Genomic DNA, 21,701 nt, shown 5'->3' with positions numbered 1-21,701 from the left:
GGCTTCTGTTTCAGAACACAATCTCTAGGGCACTTGGGTTTCAGTAGTTTCAGCATGTGGGCTCAGTACTTGTGGTTCCTGGGCTCCAGAGCACAGGCTCAACAGTTGTGGCACATTAGCTGTGGACCTAGCTGCTCCATGGCATGTGGGATACTCCTGGATCAGTTATCAAACTTGTCTCCTGCACTGGCAGGCGGATTCTTTACCAGTGAGTCACGAGGAAGGCCCTGAATTGTACTCTTAAAAACATGGCTTCACTGAATGATCACAGGAGAATGGTATCACCTTCGTTTTACAGCTGATGGAACTATGAGTAAACAGTGGGCAGATTTCCGCCCTCCTCCAGTTCTCTATTTAAAGATCACCTCTATAGATTCTTAGTTCAGATGCTACAATACTTCTAATTTATAATTTACTAATATATCTCTGAGGCTGTGGCTGGTATCTACTAGCACATACCAACCACTGACAAGTAAGCAAATTCATCTAACTTACCTTTTGGAGACTGGGGCTTCTCTGGTGGCTCAGATAGTAAAGAATCTGCCTGCAGTGCAGGAGACCCAGGTTCAATTTCTGGGTTGGGAAGATCCCCTGGAGAAGGGAATGGTTACCCACTCCAGTATTCTTGCCTGGAGAATTCCACAGAGAGGGGAGCCTGGCAAGCTACAGTCCATGGGAACACAAAGAGCTGGACACGACTGAGCGACTTTCACTTTCACCTTTACCTTTTGGAGACTACCTAACTTAAACACACTAACAGCAGAACACTACCACATGAGCAGAGGTTAGCAATTTCTGAATCAAATGAAATTTCTGGATCATTTCCTCAGAAAAATACACAACTGTAAACTGTCTTGCATGTAATTTACATTTACCTAAAATTTACAAATAATTCCAGGGAATTCATAGTCTACCTGTAATCCATTAATAGACCTAGGATTAAGAACCTGTTTATCAGGTTTAAGAATAAGAAAGACCCTGGGGCTTCCCAGGTGGTCCAGTAGTTAGAGGACTCCGCACTTCCACTACAGGGGGCCCAGGTTCAATTCTTGGTTGGATTGAGCCTCGTGTGTGGCAAAAAAAGGTTAAAAAAATAAAAAATATATCAGAAAGACCTCAATTAGCAAGTAACAACACAAGTACCTAACTGGAATGCACACTAGATTGGGAGCTAGAAGTGGTTTCAAAACAGTTTTGCCATTTCTAGAATTGTGTGACCTAGGATAAATCGTTTACTTTTCTGAGCCTCAATATTCATTGGTTAAATGAGGGAACTATATTAAATAATTAAGTCTTAGTTGCCTCTAAAATCTCAGAACTTTCTTTCTTTAGTTAAAAGTGAGAGACTAGGTGGCTACCAAACAATTTTATTGAGGCATAATTTGCACACAATAAAACTTTTACATGTACTCATTTAAGTATACATGTAAATGAATTTTGAGATATCTATATACCGGAAAAACCAGCACTACAATCAAGATACATTACCAGACACTCCATTACCCCCCCAAATTCTCTATACTTCTTTCAGTAAGCCCCACATTCAGCCCTCCATAGACTAGGTTTGACTTTTCTAGGAACTTTTAATAGGAGGCAATATTTACTGAACATACTAAGTGCCAGTCACTGTGGATTACCTCAAATTATTCTCAAAATTCTAAAAGGAAACAGGTTCAGGGGATTTAACTTATTGGAGTTCACATAAGCAAGTATATGGCAAAATTACACTTAAACTCTAGTCTACTAATACTTGTCTCTAGAATCAGTGAGCCCTACTTAGTCCACAGGACTGAAATCACAAATATCCCAAGCTGAAGAAATTTAATATTTAAGAACCCAATACAGAACTTTAAGCTTGATATTCTGTTGCAGTTGGATTTGAGTAAACAGTGGGATCAATGAACATACCCAGAAACAAAGTCATCTATGAGAAGTCTGATTTGGACTATCAGTTATCATCCTCTACACTTTCAAGATCAGAAACAAGATCAATTATATTTAATTATATACTCTTGCCTGGAAACTCCCATGGACTGGGGAGCCTGGTGGGCTACCGTCTATGGGGTCGTGCAGAGTCGGACACGACTGAAGTGACTTAGCAGCAGCATATGCTCATATATAACTTGCTTAAAGTCAGTGGCCCTTTTCTTTTAATAGATTAAAAGGAAAAAAAAGTTTAAAAAAAGTTCGTGCTATCAAAATTCAGGAGGGACTCATTCTCTTCTTACCTGTCTATTGGTTTGTATGTAGAAAATGTTATTTCAAGTAAATTTTTTCTTTCAATCAAGCCTAACATAGGCAAGACGTTTACCAAAGTGAGTCACTGATGGTTAACTCCAAGTGTCACAAACACAAACTCCAATTAACTATACTGATAGTTGGTCTCCCACTTCTCAAAAACCTTAACACAATGTGAAAAAGAGAAAGATATTTATAACTTAAAAGATACCCACATTTACCCGTAAATGGGAAAGAAATATGATCCCTCCTCTTGAGTAAATTTTAAAAAATTGTTGATGGCTCTCTTAAACAGAAAATGGCAAAATCCATCAGCAAAATTTCATGTTCAAGAGCCAAAAAAACAGCTGTTGGTTTTCTTATCGATGAATATGTGACAGTGAATACAAAATGGAATTAGACTGAAATAGAGATTATTTTCCAAAGTCTGGAGAAGGCTCAACACATGGCTTTTGGTGTCTATATAATGATGATACAGTAAGAAAACTCACTTTCTTAACAGTGCCAAAGGGAAATACCAAATTAGCTTAATATTCTTATCTTTATAAAAGAAGGGCCAGAATGTTCTTCAAAATAACTTTAAAAATGGGAGTGAATAAACAAAGAAAACTTGGTCAACTTGCTTAAATCTTCAACAGGAGACAAAGAAGGAGATAGTGTCTAAATTAGATACTTCAGAGCGCATAATGTTCTTTTTACTTGCCAAAGAGGAGGGAATCTGGGAGTCCAGCATTGCTTCAACAAAGAGATGTGAAATGACTAATGCAGCTGCTGGTTACATAGAAAGTGAGGAAAAAACAAGGGTTTAAGGATGTCAAGTGGGCCTTAGAAAGCATCACTATGAACAAAGCTAGTGGAGGTGATGGAATTCCAGTTGAGCTATTTCAAATCCTCAAAGATGATGCTGTGAAAGTGCTGCACTCAATACGCCAGCAAATCTGGAAAACTCAGCAGTGGCCACAGGACTGGAAAAGGTCAGTTTTCATTCCAATCCCAAAGAAAGGCAATGCCAAAGAATGCTCAAACTACCGCACAATTGCACTCATCTCACACGCTAGTAAAGTAATGCTCAAAATTCTCCAAGCCAGGCTTCAGCAATACGTGAACCGTGAACTTCCAGATGTTCAAGCTGGTTTTAGAAAAGGCAGAGGAACCAGAGATCAAATTGCCAACATCTGGTGGATCATCGAAAAAGCAAGAGAATTCCAGAAAAACATCTATTTCTGCTTTATTGACTATGCCAAAGCCTTTAACTGTGTGGATCACAATAAACTGTGGAAAATTCTGAAAGAGATGGGAATACCAGACCATCTGACCTGTCTCTTGAGAAACCTGTATGCAGGTCAGGAAGCAACAGTTAGAACTGGACATGGAACAACAGACTGGTTCCAAATAGGAAAAGGAATACGTCAAGGCTGTATACTGTCACCCTGCTTACTTAACTTATATGCAGAGTACATCATGAGAAACGCTGGGCTGGAAGAAACACAAGCTGGAATCAAGATTGCCGGGAGAAATATCAATAACTTCAGATATGCATATGACACCACCTTTATGGCAGAAAGTGAAGAAGAACTAAAGAGCCTCTTGATGAAAGTGAAAGCAGAGAGTGAAAAAGTTGGCTTAAAGCTCAACATTCAGAAAACTAAGATCATGACACCTGGTCCCATCACTTCATGAGAAATAGATGGGGAAACAGTGGAAACAGTATCAGACTTTATTTTTTGGGGCTCCAAAATCACTGCTGATGGTGATTGCAGCCATGAAATTAAAAGACGCTTACTCCTTGGAAGCAAGGTTATGGCCAACCTAGATAGCATATTGAAAAGCAGAGATTACTCTCCCAACAAAGGTCCGTCTAGTCAAGGCTATGGTTTTTCCAGTAGTCATGGAGGGATGTGAGAGTTGGACGGTGAAGAAAGCTGAGCGCCGAAGAATTGATGCCTTTGAATTGTGGTGTTGGAGAAGACTCTTGAGAGTCCCTTGGACTGCAAGGAGATCCAACCTGTCCATCCTAAAGGAGATCAGTCTTGGGCGTTCATTGGAAGGACTAATGTTGAAGCTGAAACTCCAATACTTTGGCCACTTGATTGGAAGAGTTGACTCATTGGAAAAGACCCTAATGCTGGGAAGGACTGGGGTCAGGAGGAGAAGTGGACAACAGAGGATGAAATGGCTGGGTGGCGTCACCGACTCGATGGACATGGGTTTGGGTAGACTCCGGGAGTTGGTGATGGACAGGGAGGCCTGGCATGCTTCGATTCATGGGGTCGCAAAGAGTCGGACAAGACTGAGCGACTGAACTGAACTGAAGGATGTCAGAACTGCCACTGGAAATTTTAAAAAAAGCATACACAGTGCATCTCCTAAAGGCCTGCCTTTGGCTGTTTTAGATCACTAACATAACATTCATTACAGAAGACCCATGGTATATGTGAAAATTTGTGGTTCTATTAAGCTGAAGCAAACTTCAAGGTCCATGCTGCTGCTGCTGCTAAGTCGCTTCATTCGTGTCCGACTCTGTGCGACCCTATAGATGGCAGCCCACCAGGCTCCTTCGTCCCTGGGATTCTCCAGGCAAGAATATTGGAGTGAGTTGCCATTTCCTTCTCCAGTGCATGAAAGTGAAAAGTCAAAGTGGAGTCGCTCAGTCGTGTCTGACTCTTCGCGACCCCATGGGCTGCAGCCTACCAGGCTCCTCCGTCCATGGGGTTTCCCAGGCAAGAGTACTGGAGTGGGGTGCCATTGCCTTCTCCGTCAAGGTCCGTAGCAAGTGATTTGTTACTTTGCTAACGCAAGAATTAAGAGTCCGAAGGCTGAAGTCTGGGAGCAAATCATTTAACCAGTGAATGAACCCTGTCAACCACTGAGCCCTTTCTTATTCTTATTTAATACAATCCTATGTGGTACTCCTGTTTTTATTTGTTAGGTTTGAGAACGTAATTATATTCTGTGATGGCAATAATGAAGATGTTAGGACGAAGTATTCTGTAAAGAATGAAAAGAGTCCGACCTACTTGGAATTATTGGCATAATAAAACATTACTGCTAAGTCACCTCAGTCATGTCCGACTCTGTGCGACCCCATAGATGGCAGCCCAACAGGCTCTGCCGTCCCTGGGATTCTCCAGGCAAGAACACTGGAGTGGGTTGCCATTTCCTTCTCTAATGCATGAAAGTGAAAAGTGAAAGTAAAGTCGCTCAGTCGTGTCCGACTCTTAGCAACCCCATGGACTGCAGCCTACCAGGCTCCTCCATCCATGGGATTTTCCAGGCAAGAGTACTGGAGTGGGGTGCCATTGCCTTCTCCAATAAAATATTAAAACAGTCAAAATTTAAGATATATCCCAAATGATCTCAATTTCTCCAATCAGTGAATAACATACTGCATTCATATGTGATCACATTCTCCTTTGATACTACTGTCTCCCTAGATGAAGTCATGATTTATTTGCAATTTAAAAAAGAAATAAAGGTATACACAAATACAAATTTTCATCATTAGACAAAAAGTAAGCATCTTCTCAAGCAGTTTAGATTATTGCAGGCACTGCTGCATGTCTTATTGACACAATTTTTAGTGAGCACTATAAACCATCAGAGGATGAGATGCCTGGATGGCATCACAGATCCAATGGACATGAGTTTGAGTAAGCTCACGAGTTGGTGATGAACAGTGAGGCCTGGCATGCTGCAGTCCATGGGGTCGCAGAGTCAGACATGACTGAGCGACTGAACTGAACTGATACACCATCAGTGTCCCTTTACCCATATGAGAACAACACAGTCAGTTTAGCCTAAAGGAAGGCACTAAGGATTGGGAAAGGGGGGCTCAACTTTTTTTTGCTTCAGTCTCTTCACTAACCAAATATTCCAAAGAATAGTGGTACAAATGAACTTAGAGCTTTTGTGTAGTCCAAACAGCAAAACAGGTGGAAAAAACACCAAAAGTTCAATTTCTTAATAAAGGTAAGTCACTGTAAATTTAATTGAAGAAACATGCATTGAATATTTTAAGTAATGAACCAGAGCTCTAATGGCTGTTTGAAAGATGTATTAGGGAGCAACTGAAAAGAAAAGATGTTGAATAGGTAGAGACTGCAGAGGCACAGGGGAAACAGCAGCTTGCTATCAAAGCCTAGAGAAGTCACAATCAGATTCTGAGACATAAACAAGCCAACCTTAGAATTCTTTGTTTAAACTGTCCCCTCCAACCAGCAGCAACCTCATTTTCTGACTGGCTTCTTCTCATGTTAGTCACTGAGTCCTGTCCAACTCTTTGCGACCCCTCTGTCCATTATCCAGGCAAGAATACTGGAATGGGTAACCATTTCCTTCTACAAGGGGTCTTCCTGACCTAGGGAGCAAACCCAGGTCTCCTGCATTGCAGACAGATTCTTTACTGTCATATTACATGTAAAATGTGGAAGAAACAAAAAAGCTGGAGAAACTGCAGTCATCTAGTTAAGAGATTATATAAAAGGTACCTCACCCCTTGAAAAGTTTCAAACACTTTAGAGACATGGTGCCAGGAGGCAGAGATGCCACCAGCCCTGGAAATGACAAGGCTGTTTGTAACATAGTCACACCCAACTCACTTTTAAACGTTAAATTTAATTTTTGTTAAATTTAACTTTTGTCCTCTATTGAGGATTTATGCCATTTTACATAATGCAACTTCAGTATATTATTCTCTCTTCAAGCCACTTCGCCTTGATGCAACTGAAAAAAGTTGGATGAGCATTCAGAAGAGTATGCTCAAGTCACATGATCCTGTCTGCCCACCACGGCTATTTGCTCTCAATTGTCACCACCCTCATCAATACCCTGACATTCAGCAAAAATATTTGAGCCCTTACTTGGTGCCAGGAACTGTCCTGGCACTGAAGCAACCAAGTAAACAGGATCTACATGATCCCTGACTTCAAAAGGGGGGCAAATAAGAAACAAGTAAATGAATCAAAACTTTGGAAAAGCTTAAGTAGAAGAGATGGAACGGCGGCCAGTTGTAGCTGGAGCCTGCAAAATGTGATAGAAGACAAGACTGAAAACAGGGGTAAGGAACACAAACGCTCAGGGAGAGCCTTGTAGGCAATGCAGTGTTTGGGTTTTACCTCAACAAAACGGGAAACCGCAGGATTACTTCAGCTAGGTGGTGTGTGTGTTTGGGTGTGTGTTTGTCGCTCAGTCGTGTCCGCCTCTGTGCGACCCCACGGACTGTAGCCTGCCAGGCTCCTGCGTCCGTGGGATTTTCCAGGCAAGAATACTGGAGTGGGTTGTCATCTCCTTCTCCAGGGGATCTTCCAGACCCAGGGATCGAACCCAGGGATCGAACCCAGGTCTCCCGCATTGCAGGCAGACTCTACCCTCTGAGCCACAGTGCATGGTTATTAGGAGTTTACACTGTTTTTCTTGGTCAAAGATCACGTTGGTAAAACGAGATGTGTGAAAAAAGGTTTTAAACGCAGAGAACCGTAAGTCAGACATCCTAACTAGTCACTTGTTCAGGTCTCGGATTTTGTATCTGTAAAGCAAGTGGTTTGAGCTAGAAGCCATTTCCTCCCCGCCGCGATGTGCCTAGGCAGGGAGTGTCAGACGCACCTCGGAAGTCCCCTCGCCCCCGCCAACGCCAAGCACGCAGCCGGCAGCCTAAAACTGTTGGTAGAGCAATGAATCAATGAATGGCCCCTCTGGGCCGCAAGGGAGGCGCTCCAGCCGCCCGACCAGGCCCCGGGGCCAAAAAAGAACGCGCTACGCGGAGCCAAAGGCCGCGAGAGCCGGCCGGCGGGGAGAGTGGGGGCCGGCTCCGCCACAGCCAAGCTCGGCGAGGAGGGGGGGCCGGGGCTTCGCGGGTTGGGGGCTGGAGGACTCCAGGCCTGCCACAGGGAGCTAAGAGAGAAGGCCGAAACGCAGGGCTGAGGAGGGGTTTGGGGCCCAGGCCGGGCGGCCCAGTCACTTACCGCAGCCGTTGCCAGACTGTGCATGTTGGGAGCGGACGCCGCTCTCCTCCCACCGCCGGACGCGCCAAGCTGCGTCCCCGCTTCAGCGCCTCTGCCGCTGAAAATGATCAAACGCCGCAGCCGCCATCCGCCACCGGCTCGCTCCGCCCCCTCCGCAACCCTCTGACCTTTCACCTCTGACCCCGCCCACACAATCTCTTCCCGCCCTCCGCCAGCTCCTGGAGTTAATAATCCTCGAGTCTTGTTTTGTCCCTTAGGTTTCAGGACCGGAAGGACACCCGTCCCCTGCTAGTCTCCCCTATCCCCGGCTTGGAGCATGTATCTCCAGAGAGGGGCGTGAACTCTGACCTTCCTCCAGAGGCCAGTGAAGGGCGGGAAAAACCAGGCAGCCCGGGAGGACAAGTAGTGCGCATGCCCAACTGGACTCTGTAGGAGGGAAATGGTAGGAAGGCCAAAGTGCGTGAAGTAGAAAGTGCGCGTGCGTACTACCGTCAGGGCAGGGGCGGGGCTACCTCGGCGAGATTTCGCCCGGTACTGGGGCGGGGCGAGGGCGTAGAAAGGGCGGAGTTTCCAGGCTTGCGCGCACGCGCCTCTCCTGGTCGCGTCGGGTGTGCGTGCGTGCGTGCGTGTTTGCGTGTGGTCACAGTTCCCGCCATCAGCCGCTCTCCCTGACTGGGGGAGTGAGCGGACCCTCTCCGTGCCTGGTGTCCCTTCCTTCGTGACCCCCCGCAGCTCCTCCCCCTCCACGCAGACTCCGTGCTTCCGCCAGGCCTGTCTAAAGCTCCGACTCGCAGGCACAGGTAAGGCGAGCCCGGCGAGCGTCTCAACGGAGCCGTTTTACCCTGCCCCCCCCCTTCTCGCCCCGTGCGGTCCGCCCACTCGGCGTTCACTCTTCTGGAGTTCGCCGGCTGCTGTTCAGCCCGCCCCCATTCCCGCGACGCCCCCTGTCGCCTCACAGGTACTCCACTTGGGTGTTCCCCCAGGCTTTTCCTCTCCTTTGACCGGGTCTTTATGTCACTCGCTCCCCCCGCGACCCGAACCTGGCCCCTCTTTGGTGGGGGCTGTCGTTGTCCGTCACTCGCCCCTTAGTGAGGCCTGCTATCTCTTCAGGTGACTTCCGTTGCCGCCTGTCCATCGGGCCTTGGGATATGATACTGTTTCACTTTCTTGGCTATTCTTCAGCTCTCTCCTAGTTATCTTTCACTCAAAGGCATGGATTGTTTTTTTTTTTCGTGCCTTTGATTGTTCCCCATCTCTAGCCATCAAATCAGGTTGTCAGGTTTACCTATTTTAGGTCATGATCTGTGAAAGGAAATAATAATTGATGACAAAATCCTCTGTCTAAAGAGTTGGTCTGTAGGTGGTTTTGTAATCCTTTCAAAATTTAGGCTCTTTGTAAATGCCTCTTGAGGATGGCAGTGTCTGACATGCCTCTAACTGGAAGAGCTGTCTAACAGAGGATGTCAAGTAGGCAATTGGATTATACTGGGGTTGGAGCTTAGCTGTAAGCTGGGTGCATAGATAAATGTGTGTGTGTGTGTGTATATATATATATATGTATATATATATAGACATCATCTGCCATGTTGACAGTAATTGAAGCCATGAATGTGGATGAAATTACCTGAGGAGAGTGCATTGCCAGAAAGGAAAGGGACCTAGGATGGAGCGCTGAGGGATTCTTGGTGTTTAGTAACAGGATAGAGGAGTACAGGTTTTGCAGAAAAGGTGAAAGAAGTTATCAATAATGTTGAATTCTTTTGAAAGGTAAAGATAAATGAGGACTGAAAAGCCTGTTGACATCAAAGTAATCGATGATCATAGTGAGAGATGTTTGATGGAATAAAATGGATATCTGGGTGCAGTCTTGTTCTCCTTTTACTGTTCACTTCCACCCTAAGCTTTAGATTCTACCTGTATGTTGATGGTGAAGGACAGGGAAGCCCGGTGTGCTGCAGTCCATGGAATCGCAAAGAGTTGGACACAACTTAGTGACTTAACAATAGATGACTTGAGAAGTTTTATTTCCAGTGTGTTTCCTCTGTTTTCAGCTCAAAATCTAAATAGCCATCTGTCTACTGGACATCTTAATTTGATTTTTTTTTTCCTTAGGAGTTTCCAAAGAACATACCTGAAACCGGTCTTCTCTCCATACCCAAATGTGTAATCTTCCAGTATCCCATTTTATTAAGTGGTATATCCATTTACGTAGTCTAGAACCTTGAAAACCATTCTTGACTTCTCGTCATCCCATGTATCTATACCCTCTTCAAGTTCTATTTATTGTATTTCCATTATGTGTCTTGGATCTATTTCTGTACATTTTCATTATCACTTTTGTAATTCAAGCCGCAACACTTTTTCACCTGGACTTAATGTTCCTTATATTCTCATTTGTAAAATGGAAATGATCACCCTGTTGGACTGCTATAAGGATTAAATGAAATAACCATGTTAAGCACATCACATAAAATAAATAGCCAGTGAGTATTAACTATTATTGTAATTGTTATTATAAGCTGAATCACTTCAATACTGTCCTAATTTCTTTCATTCTTGCTCCTGTCACTCTCCTCCCCAAACCCAAACAAACCACATCACTTTTCCATTTAGCAGTAACATGTCATTTGTCTGGTTAAAAACCTTAAGTGGATTTCCCATGACTAAATATTTATTACATTTAGGGTAAAATTCAAAATCTTTCCTATGGTCTGTAAGATTCTGCATAACCTGATTCTTTTCCACTTCATCTCGCACCATTCTCTTTTCCCTCACTAAACTCCAGCCACAATGTTTTTCATTTGCTTAGTTACACCAAGTTATTTCCCATCACAGAACCTTTGCATGTGTGGTTCTGGACTGTTCCAGCATGACTGTCTCTCAATTAACTCATTCTTCAATTTTCACTTGAAGTGGTACTTCCTTAGAGAAGCCTTCTCTTGATACTCTCTAACCTGTATCCCCCTACCCCATCCTAAATTAGGTACCCTGTGATAATTTCTCACCATGCCCTGAACTTTATATCATATTGCAGTACTTTTAATTATATATTTACTTGTGTGATTATTTGAAGTCTATTTTATACTAGAATATGGGTTAGAAATTATTTCATTTCTCAAGAATTTGTTGAAATGAATAAGTAAATTGGAGCTTGCTAGAAGAACCATCATGTCTTTGGAAAACACCAGCTTACTGATATTTTTGTCATCTGATGACAAGCACCTTTTTTCACTCTGCAGACAAATTAAAGGATGCAAAAAAACAAAGACTTTCCCTCTTTGGGCAATATTACCCATTCCTAGGTCATAGACTCATTCAGGTTTTAGATTCTTTGAATTGGAGAAAAACGTCATTGAGGTCAACTTCTCTCTTTACTTTCAGCCACTGTACAATTTTCTCTCTTTGTGCATTTGTCGTATGGCTCATTTTAGGAAAGAAAGCCCTTAGAAATCAAAGCAGTGGTTTACATGTTTTACAACAGGTTAAACTGTGAGACCAGTAAAGATGAAGTTTCCAAAAATACATAAAGGAGAATTTCATGTTTAAGTAAGTTGGTGGTGGTTATGAAAGAGAATCCAAAATTTAAGAATTTGTGTGTGTAGACCAAAATTTGTGTCGAGAAATAGAAGATTAAAAATAGGAGTGCCAAACACAGAAGCATTTGGATTTATTTGATAGGTAGTGATGAGCTCCTAAAATGTTTGAGAGAATGTTTCAATTAAGCAAGACGAATAAGTTCTAAAGATAAGCTGTACAACATTGTACCTATAGTTAACAGTACTGTACTGTACACTTAAATGTTTGTTAAGAGGGTAGATCTCATGTTAAATATTCTTACCACAATAAAATTTTTAAAAAAACCTTTTTTTAAAGTTTGGGAGGGGAATTAGCCTCAGTAGCAACTATTTTAGCATTTACTAAGTACCTGTTGTTTGTTGGAGTAAAAAAGAAAATAAGACAGGTTCCCTCCATCTCCCCTTCCCCTTGAGAGAGAAAGTTGAGGAGAGAACTCGTGCACACTTTAGTTGATGTGCTAAGTCAATTCAGTCATGTCTGAGTCTTTGCCACCCCATGGACTGTAGCCTGCCAGGCTCCTCTGTCCATAGGATTTTCCAGGCAAAGATGCCAGAGTGGGTTGCCGTTTCCTCCTCCAGGGAATCTTCCTGACACAGGAATCAAACCCACGTCTCTTATGTCCCCTGCATTGGCAGGCGGGTTCTTTACCACTAGCACCACCTGAGTTGGTAAGAGATTTTAAAAAAGTCCTTAGAAAGGGTTATTACAGGATAAAGGATTTGTTGGATAGAAAAATCTTGAGAGAATGAAGACTGGAAAGTGGTTGCTACAAATCTTTGAGGATGCAGTGTGGTAGCAGTTAAAAACATGAGTTCTGGTGTGTCTCTTACTGACTCGTAAGTAACCATGGATAAATTACCTAATCTGTCTAAGCCTCAGTTTCCTCATTTGTAAATTAGTGATATTAATAATCCCTGTTCTTCAGGATTATTGTAAAGATTATGAAATATTGCATGTATGGTGCTTCATACTGTGTTTAGTAAATGTTGCATAATAAATATTAGGTGGGAAATAGCAAAGTGATGTTTCTGAATTAGGGAGGTAGTGATGAATGACTGTTTCAAATAAATAAATTTATTTCAAATAAATAAGAACAAGGCTAAAGCTGATGCGGAGATTTTTTTTGCCTAATTGACCGTGGAAGGACAAATGTAGGAAAGTCTGGGGAATCTCTTAAACAGGGCATGGATTGTGTCATGTTCACATTTGTGTCCCTACCATAGTGCCATCAAATTGAAGTAACTCAATAAATGATTTTTTACCAAATGAACGAAGGAGTTTAGAGTTGATGTTGTAACAGTCAAGAAGGTAGTGAGAAGTGTTTGGGTAGATCTTCAGGGAAAGTTGAGGCTTTTAAGAGGCCTAAATTTGAGAAGCAAGCTCATGAATTTAGTTTTGAAAGAAAAGTAAAAACCAAGTTTACCCACCTTTTGAAATTTGTACTAACATCTTTTGGAAGTGGTATTTTAAGACTTAAAACCATGATATGTAAGAATGTTTGTAAAGTTAACAAACAAATACTGTTTATTTCACTGCCTTCTTAGTTTCAAAATGTAATAGGAATAAATAAACCAAGATACAAATTGATCTAGGTGCAGGCTCTGGGAGTCCCTCATTTTGCACAGCAGATATATTCCTAAAGTTGTTGAGTCTGTGTGTGTGTGTGTGTGTGTATGTGTGTGTGTGTGGTGTGTGTACAAGTGTATCTTGAGCATTATACTTTAAATGTTTTCAGTAGTTTGTGATTTTTAAATAGTCAGAGGGTTAATCTTCATTGTGTAAATGAGCACTTTTTGAAAATTGTAATTTTGTAAATGAGATTTTTTTTTTTTTTAAAAAGGCACACTTATATTTCCTTTAGCTGAGTTGATGGCACCTGGAGAACTGGCATAGCTGCAGAATATGAGTAGTTCCCCAAGAAGAGTGCATTGCCTTTGCAGAAGGATCAGAATAAAGGTGAATTGTTATTACATAGGGTTTTTCAGTAAAAGTCTCTGAAAAGTAAGTAATGTTTTTATTTTGGATATATATGTTTCCAAGAGTATGCTAACTAGCAAGAACTGACCATTTTCTTCTATTTTGTAGTAGTAATTTTTGTGCTTTAGCATGCTTTCTTAAACCACAGAATACCCTCTGCATAAGAATGTTTTCAAAGCAGTACCTAAAATAAGAGCATTTAAATAACTGTAGAGGGTATAAAAACATTTTTGCCAGTGTTATTGAGCTTTCACAGATTGCTCAGAATTGAACAGTGATTTCAAAAATGGTGAAGAAATTTAGGGAAAAGCAAATCTCTTTGTATGTACCTAAAGAATAATTGAGTTTTCTTGTACTTTGTCTTCCTAATATCACTTTGACAGTGAATTAGCATTACAGAGTTTAATGAAACCTTGTCTTTGTTAGGTTCATAGAAAGTTGAACTGTTACTGGATCATGCTAGATACTTGAAGGGAAACTTAGTGTTTTTTTCTCTTAACCAAGTAGGGCAAACTCTGATAATATGACCAGTGTACAAAAGTAAATGCAGTTAACTCATTTAGTGCAAGAGCAGACAATGGACTGGATTGAGACATTAAGAAAAAATTTTATTGATTCTGCCAGTTTTATGTCTTGTACCTTTTAGGTTTTTTCTCTTAGAAGAAAGAGAGATTACTAGTAGAAATGGTTAAGAAAATGTTCAATATCTGAAGTAAAATTTTATATCTGCATCAGACTATTTGAGAATTATATCTAGAGAAACCATGTATTACATGTAGAGAGAATTATAGAGGGAAACAGAAGTAACCAATAAAGTTTTTTCTTACATACTTTATTGAACTTTGAAATCTTTATCTCCAAATCTTGTTAAATAATCTAATTTTTTAAAATATGTTTTTGTTGGAGGAATTCAAGGTCAATGTCCTTTATTTACTTTTTGGTCTGTAAGGAAAACACTGAGACAATGGGCTTTTAACTATTCCCTTATAATTTGGCATCCTAAATGTGTAAGAAAAGATGAGATAATTTGATAAGCCTCTTAAAAGTGTAGTTTCTTCATGGAGCAGTAGATTATATGAATCCCAGTTTAGGCAAGTTTGCTAATGTTTTTTGTTTTAATAATGCATTCTGAAACTGCATATTCTTGTTTTTCATAAATGATTTTTCTCATTGATATGTGGACAGCTTTGCATTTAGGAGAAATTCAGATGCACATAGAAAAAGCCTGGATGTAGTTTTCAAAGAAAGATATATAGTACAGAATGATGCTCCTGTAAAGAGCTTAGTAAATATAATCCTATATTGGCCATATAAAAGGGATTTATGGTTCTAGTATCTGCTGCTGTATATTTTAACTGTAAAATGATAAAATTGATTGTGCTGATTTATTATTCTTGAATAATGAGGTGGTTTCTTGTGTGCCAGACACTGTCCTAGTGGGGATGCAAAGATAAAGAACATATTCCCTGTCTTCAAATAACAGAGTTTCCATTTTCATTTGGTGGCTCTCTTTAGGGAGCATTGGGGTGGGCTTCTCAACATCCATCACACCCCAACTGGTAAGTCTAGGACAGTTGGGCCTGTCTTCTATCCCACATAGAAGAGAGACAAAGAGGTAAATAGATAGTTTGTAATACAATGTGATAAATGCTGTACTAGAGGGTACAGCAGAAGACCAAAGCATTAAATGCTCTCAGTGTGTATATGGGATGAGAGAATAATTGAAAGATAGCTAGAAAGGGCTTCTTAGAGAAGATAATATCTAAATTGAGTTTTGATTTTACAACCAAGAGAATTTAAAAAGGGGGGTTGTGGAGGATGGGGAGAGTAGGTAAAAAACCCTCCAGATGTAGACCACAGTGTGTGCAAAGGTATAGTGGCATGAGAATATATGCCTTTTTAAGTAAAATTGTAAGTAGTTTAGATGGCTGAATTTGGAAAGTTTATTGGGGTTAGAGAGGTAAGCAGAGCCTGAATCATGAAGGGTGTTTATGTCACGTGAATGAGTAGATTTTATTGTGAGGGCATGTGCTGTGTTGTGCTCAGTTGCTCAGTCATGTCCAACTCTTTGTGACCCCATGGACTTTAGCCCGCATGGGGAGCTGTTGAATGATTTTGTGGATAGTGATGTGAGTTGATCTGAAGTTCATTGTGAAGATGTCTGGAAGGTATATAGAGGTTAAATTGACAACTTTACCTTCCATTTCCAGTCCAATACTAATAATCATCAAGAGAGATGTTAAAGATAACTCATGTTTCTGGCATGGACAACTGGAGTAGGAGAGGGATCACATATTTTTGGCAGTGCTATGAGACAGAATGGAAAAAATCTCAAGGCTATATCCAAGAAGTAAAGCACTAAATTATTAATTGTAAAAAAAAAAAAAAAGCATTACAAACACATTGCTGATTTTGTAGTTACTAGTTAGAACAAAATGTCACATTAACAGACAGGTCTGTGAACAGTAGTGGCCTCTATTACTTTGATGGATTCATATACCCAGCTAATTAGAGTATATAAATCTGGCCACAATTAAGCACTCAAAAAACTCGATCAGTGAGTAATAGTATAGGACTTACGATGCAAAATACCTTAAACAATTCAAAGTGTTTTCATATCTCTCTTTAAATTTATTCCTAGCTGTTTGATATATAGCACCTAGGGGCCTTGAACTAGGGTTCTCCAGTCTATATCCTGCCTCTAGGTGGGTTTTGTTTGATTTGAAACTTTGAACTCATTGTCCAGAATTTAAAATGGGCAGTTTGACATAAAAATTTGATTACATTTTCTTGAAGAGTTAGATGATCTGGTAGTGCTGGGTTCATGGCAAAGCTGGCTAGATTTGGATAGAAGTTTTCATATTTTGCCTGTCTAAATCGTTTGTGTCACCTGTTTAGCCTCTATAGGCAGTGAGTTGGTGACCATTGTTAACAAGTTATTTGGGATCTTTGGAGAAAGAGGTGTTGCAGACAAGGAATAAATTGAGAAAGTGGACACTAATTTCATTCATGATGAAGTTGCTGTCTATTGAGTGCCTAATGAGTGTTAGCAATGTTTCATTTGATTCTGCAACACTATAGCATTGCTATTTTATAGCTGAGAAAACTACTGGTGAGGAAAGGTAAGTTAAAAGTTAGTAAGTGATGGAGCTGGCTCCTGATACCTAAATCTAGTATGCTTTTCCTTTGTACATATGTTACTGTTTTTAGCTTTATCTAGTTGAGTTGTTTAGGCAGAGGCAAAGTTTAATGGTTTTTAACTTATTAAATTATAAACAAGAATCTGTATTAGAGGCCATGTTTTTAGAGATTTGAAGGCTGTAATGTTAAGTTCATTTTACTTTTGTTTGATTGTGTATATATGTATGACACACTATTTGATAATCATTGTCTGCTGTTTAATTGTATTTACTTGCTGACATCTGTTAAGCCAGTTTTAAGAGTCTTAGACATTCTCTCATATCTATAAGTATCAGAAGTTCACTTGGGAAAGTTGAATATTTGTGAAAGATAAAATTGGTAAAGATTCTTTCCAGGAATGGTAGTGTTAAACATAGATGGTAGGTCGATCTTAGGAAGAGGGGTTTTTTGGCTAGTTTTCTCTAGAGAATAAATGATTTTCTCAAATAATGAAGTTGTTTAGGTTAAACTAATTTGGGTTAGTCTCACAATTATTTATTCATGTAATATGTTTTATACATGTGGATATGCTTAGACTACCAACTGATAGAAGGAATTGTTTGGTGATACGATTTGATGTTTCAATAGGAACTCAATTCTAAAAAATGGAATCAGCTGACTGAATTTTTTTTTTTTTACTTATATTTGAAATTCAAGATCCTTTAGAATCATGAAGGAAGGTAGAAGTTGGCCATATTGCCATGGGCACTCACATTGAGAATGGAATGTTTAGTATTCCTGATTGTCATACAGTGACAGCAGTATGGTTGCTAATGCTGCAGAATGCAAAATTTAGACACTAATGGACTCAGGTACATGGCTAAGCAGAGAACATGTACAGAAAAAATAAAAGGTGGGTGAATTCAATCATTAAACATCAGAGACTGCTGCATTTGTTCTTCTTACCAGTGCTATCCAGCTAATCAGAGCCTTTGAGGATATTTAATAAAAGGTAGTTTATTGAAAACGGAGAAAAGGACATATGATGATTCATTAAATGTTCTCTTTCAAACTCTTGTTTTAATCACTAGTAAGTTGTAACTTATTATTTTATTTTATTTTTCTTCCTTAGAATCTGTCAGGTGAAGGTGTATTTTTTCTTTTTAATTTGGCTAGAAGCAATTTATTTTTGAAGAAAATATGTCTCCTCTGAAGATACATGGCCCTATCAGAATTCGAAGTATGCAGACTGGGATTACAAAATGGAAAGAAGGATCCTTTGAAGTTGTGGAGAAAGAGAATAAAGTCAGCCTAGTAGTTCACTACAATACTGGAGGGATTCCAAGGATATTTCAGGTATTAACCAAATTTTGGTTTGGAATAGACCTTCAATCACATCCTTTAGTGAACAGCTATTCTCTGCCACACTAAGTATCATAGTACCCCTACTAGATTACTATTTGTTTAATTTTCAGGGCACTAATACTGTTACAAATTATTCAGCAGAATTGTTGGTGGTGTATAATAAAGAGTAGAAGTAGTCACCATTGTTGAAAAGAAACTGGTGGGAAGAGGAAGCTGGGAGAAACTGAGTCTGGATACTGTCAGCTATTTTTAAAACCACATTAGGATAACTTCAGTTATGTTCCCCCCTGCTGGGGCCCCCCCCCACAACCAACATATGCGATAAATTCATCACTATTTAGTATTAGCTTTTAATAGGACTCATTAGTGTCTTTTTAATTTCTTTTTCCTAATTAATCCTGCCAAAGGTTGTGGTGTGGACCATTCAAGGGTGATATTCAGGGTCATCCTTACAGCTGTTTTCTTCTGTTAACTTTTTTAAATTATTTATTTATTTGGCAGCATTGGGTCTTAATTGCAGCACAAAAGATCTTCATCGCATTATGCAGGATCTTTTGTTGCAGTACAGAGATTCTTTAGTTTTGGTGAGCAGACTTAGTTTGCTTTGTGGCATGTGGGATCATAGTTCCCTGACCAGGGATCAAACCCGAGTCCCCTGCATTGTAAGGCAGATTCTTAACCTTTGGACTACCAGGGAAGTCCCTCTTCTGTTAACTTTTGAAGGACCTCATTATTTTATCACTGTAAAAAATAATTTTGTTTTCACTTCTGTCTTGTGCAGCCAAGAATTACTTGTGTTGATATGAGTTGAATTTAATGTCTTATATTTTCTTCACTTAAAAATGCTATATTTGTTAATTAGATTATATAAAAGTGTAATATTCTTTTTTTTTTTAAGTGTAATATTTTAAAGTACTCTCTTGAAGAGCAATTTATAAAACTTTATGTTTGAAAACTTGAGCTGAAGTAAAATTTCTATTTATTTTTGCTTTTAAACTTGGAAATAAATTGGTTACAATTTTATGTATCAAAAGTATTCTTAAATAGATTTTAGGTGGTGACATGGGTAGTAGAAACAATAGTTTCTACCACATTCGTATACATATGACCATCTCAATGAAAGATTTTTTTTAAAACAGAGATTCAGTCTTTCAGTCCTCAACTCAAATTAGCACTCAGTAAATATTTAAATACTTAAGCAAACATAGATCTTCAGGAGCATGATGAGTCTACCTGTGATTAAACTTTCATCTCAGTTCTAGATCAGTTTTGCATTCAGCATTCATTTGTCAACCACCTGTAGATTACTGTGATGGGTACTGTGCTAAGGGCTAAGAATACAGAGCTGAGTGAGGCACTTTTCCTCTCAAACTTAAGAGTAACCAAATGAGTTCTCAGTTGTAAAAATACCTCAGAGATACTGATGTAACATAAAGAAGGAAGTGTTTTATGCTCTGAGGATTTAAAGGATAGGTAAGAATTTGCTAGACACAGTGAAGGTAAGGTGAAGATGATTGCTATAATGTACAGACACATGCTAATGTGAATCAACATTCAGGAAACCGGAAAATTATTTTAACGTAAATGCACAGTAGAGAGTGAATGGCAGTAGTAGAGGCTAAGAGCTACATAGAAACCAGATCTTGAAATATCCAGATCTTCTTTGTCATACTAAAGGGAACTTAGTTACTAGGGAGCCAAGAATCTTAAGTTTAAATTCCTTTGGCAGCTAGGCAGATGACTTTCAAGAGGTAGTGGGAGAATAAGGACATGTAAGAGGTTATTGTGGGAGTTCAGATAAGAAATGAAAGTCTTGAGCAAAGGATAAGACAGTGTAAGAAGCAAAAGGAAGAAAACACAGATTTAAAGAGATTTCAAGATTTAACTCATTAGATTTGGGAGGTGAGAGAAAGACCTGCTTTGAGTCTAAAACCTGTCATTTAAGTTTGAAATATAAATTAAGTCTGGTAAATTGTTTTTTCATCTTTATCTAAAAATTGTCACAAGGTCAATTATCCCTAATTTTAAAAATTGTGAGTGCTTTTACTTCTTTCTTTATGCTGTTCAGAGGGTATGTCTTCAGCAAAAGGCAGCTTCAGAAACCTGTATATGCCTGCTGAGGGAGAATGTTAGAGAATAAGGATGACTGGTTGGGAGAATTATTAAGATTAAAAAAAAGTTCAAGATTTATTGATTTAGTCTTGGAAAAATTTCAACCAAGAGAAAATAAAAGTTATTACTTAATAGCATATATCCAGAGTCTGGAAGAGTATAAGAGAAGTATTGAACCAGTTCTGGGGAGCGGGTGAAGTAAGCTAAGAGAGTTCCAGAGAACTTACGAGCTTTATGATTGAAAGTTAAATGAGCCTGCTTAGATAGTTAAAAAAGAAAAAAAAAAAGATGTTCTAATGTTGGTAAAGGTTTATGTTGATGTGTTTTTGAGAAATAGAATTCTTTTGAGGATTATAGTTTAGATCAGAATGTCCTTTTTCATTGCAGCTACATAAACCACTTGCTAGATATTTTATAAGCTTTTGTTTAAAAGAAAAAAAAACCAAAAAAAAAAAACCTCTAATCCAATATGACTTTCTTTTTTTTTTTTATGTAGAAAAGAGACCTTTAATAAAATTACTCCTTATTATTACATCTATCAGTTACTTGTTTAAATGTTTATATTATTTGGAAATCCAAACTCATTATTGCTATGATATATTTTCACCTAACTTCCAAATATACATAATAAGGTAAGAGTTTTTAACTAGTGAGTCTATTTCCAAAATTGATATAAAGGCAAGAAGTTAAGATTGTATTGGACAGAACTTGGGATAGTAAGGTGGTCCACTGGGGACGTTTGCTCCCACTGATCAGTGGTGGCTCCCTGGACCAATATGACTTTCTAAATTGGTGATGGTATAACCATCAAAGCTTAGAAAATTAACTTCTTTGTTTTTGTAACTATACCTGAAAATATGCAGTTGCTACCAAAAAAGTCAAGAGTGTTAGGATTACTCTGTAAAATTTTGATAGTGTTTGCCTCTCCTAGAAGTGAAATCTTTGATTTAAATGTATCAAGAAATGGAAACTCTTTTTGGTTGGGTAAAGAAAAGAAAAAACTAAATTAATATGGGAAAGAGTAAGAAATGTATCTTAGAATGTATAAAGTTTAGTATTCATTATACAACTTATTATGCTTCATTATAATTCATTTTTAATGATACTCTTCCTTTTGTGTTGATCAGCTAAGTCATAACATTAAAAATGTGGTGCTTCGACCCAGTGGAGCAAAGCAAAGCCGCCTAATGTTAACTCTACAAGATAACAGCTTCTTGTCTATTGATAAAGTACCAAGTAAGGATGCAGAGGAAATGAGGTTGTTTCTAGATGCAGTCCATCAAAACAGACTTAATGCAGGTAAGCACTAATCATCGAGGGTCTAACATCAGCAGTTATAAAAAATATTACTAG

General features: G+C 39.3%; 2 protein-coding genes across 43 annotated transcripts in view; one reads left to right on the top strand and one right to left on the bottom strand.

The window, feature by feature from the left end:
• Positions 1-8,343, bottom strand: part of CNOT9 (CCR4-NOT transcription complex subunit 9) — a 33,269-nt gene extending 24,926 nt beyond the window's left edge. Inside the window, exon 1 of the mRNA XM_081584011.1 lies at positions 8,199-8,343. Coding sequence (XP_081440137.1) covers positions 8,199-8,222 — 24 coding nt within the window. The 5' untranslated portion in view covers positions 8,223-8,343. The remainder of the gene's footprint in view (positions 1-8,198) is intronic.
• Positions 8,344-8,824: 481 nt separating this feature from the next.
• USP37 (ubiquitin specific peptidase 37) overlaps positions 8,825-21,701 on the top strand; it is an 80,389-nt gene continuing 67,512 nt past the window's right edge. For 4 of the 42 annotated variants that reach the window (XM_081583994.1, XM_081583998.1, XM_081583976.1 and 1 more), the window contains exons 1-4: positions 8,825-8,998; positions 13,636-13,775; positions 18,048-18,227; positions 21,476-21,647. In XM_081583994.1, the coding sequence (XP_081440120.1) occupies positions 18,072-18,227; positions 21,476-21,647 (328 nt within the window). In that variant the 5' untranslated portion in view covers positions 8,825-8,998; positions 13,636-13,775; positions 18,048-18,071. Of the gene's footprint in view, positions 9,157-13,614; positions 13,776-17,588; positions 17,785-18,003; positions 18,228-20,844; positions 20,981-21,475; positions 21,648-21,701 lie in introns of those variants that run through there. The other 38 variants (XM_081583988.1, XM_081583996.1, XM_081583969.1 and 35 more) reach the window with 15 other exon arrangements.

This window comes from Giraffa tippelskirchi, chromosome 3, assembly GCF_054371585.1.
Source record: "Giraffa tippelskirchi isolate mGirTip1 chromosome 3, T2T-mGirTip1v1.2.pri, whole genome shotgun sequence".
NCBI classification, from domain to species: domain Eukaryota; kingdom Metazoa; phylum Chordata; class Mammalia; order Artiodactyla; family Giraffidae; genus Giraffa; species Giraffa tippelskirchi.
Note: the sequence above shows the minus strand (reverse complement) of the source record. Positions and strands in the feature narration are given on the sequence as shown.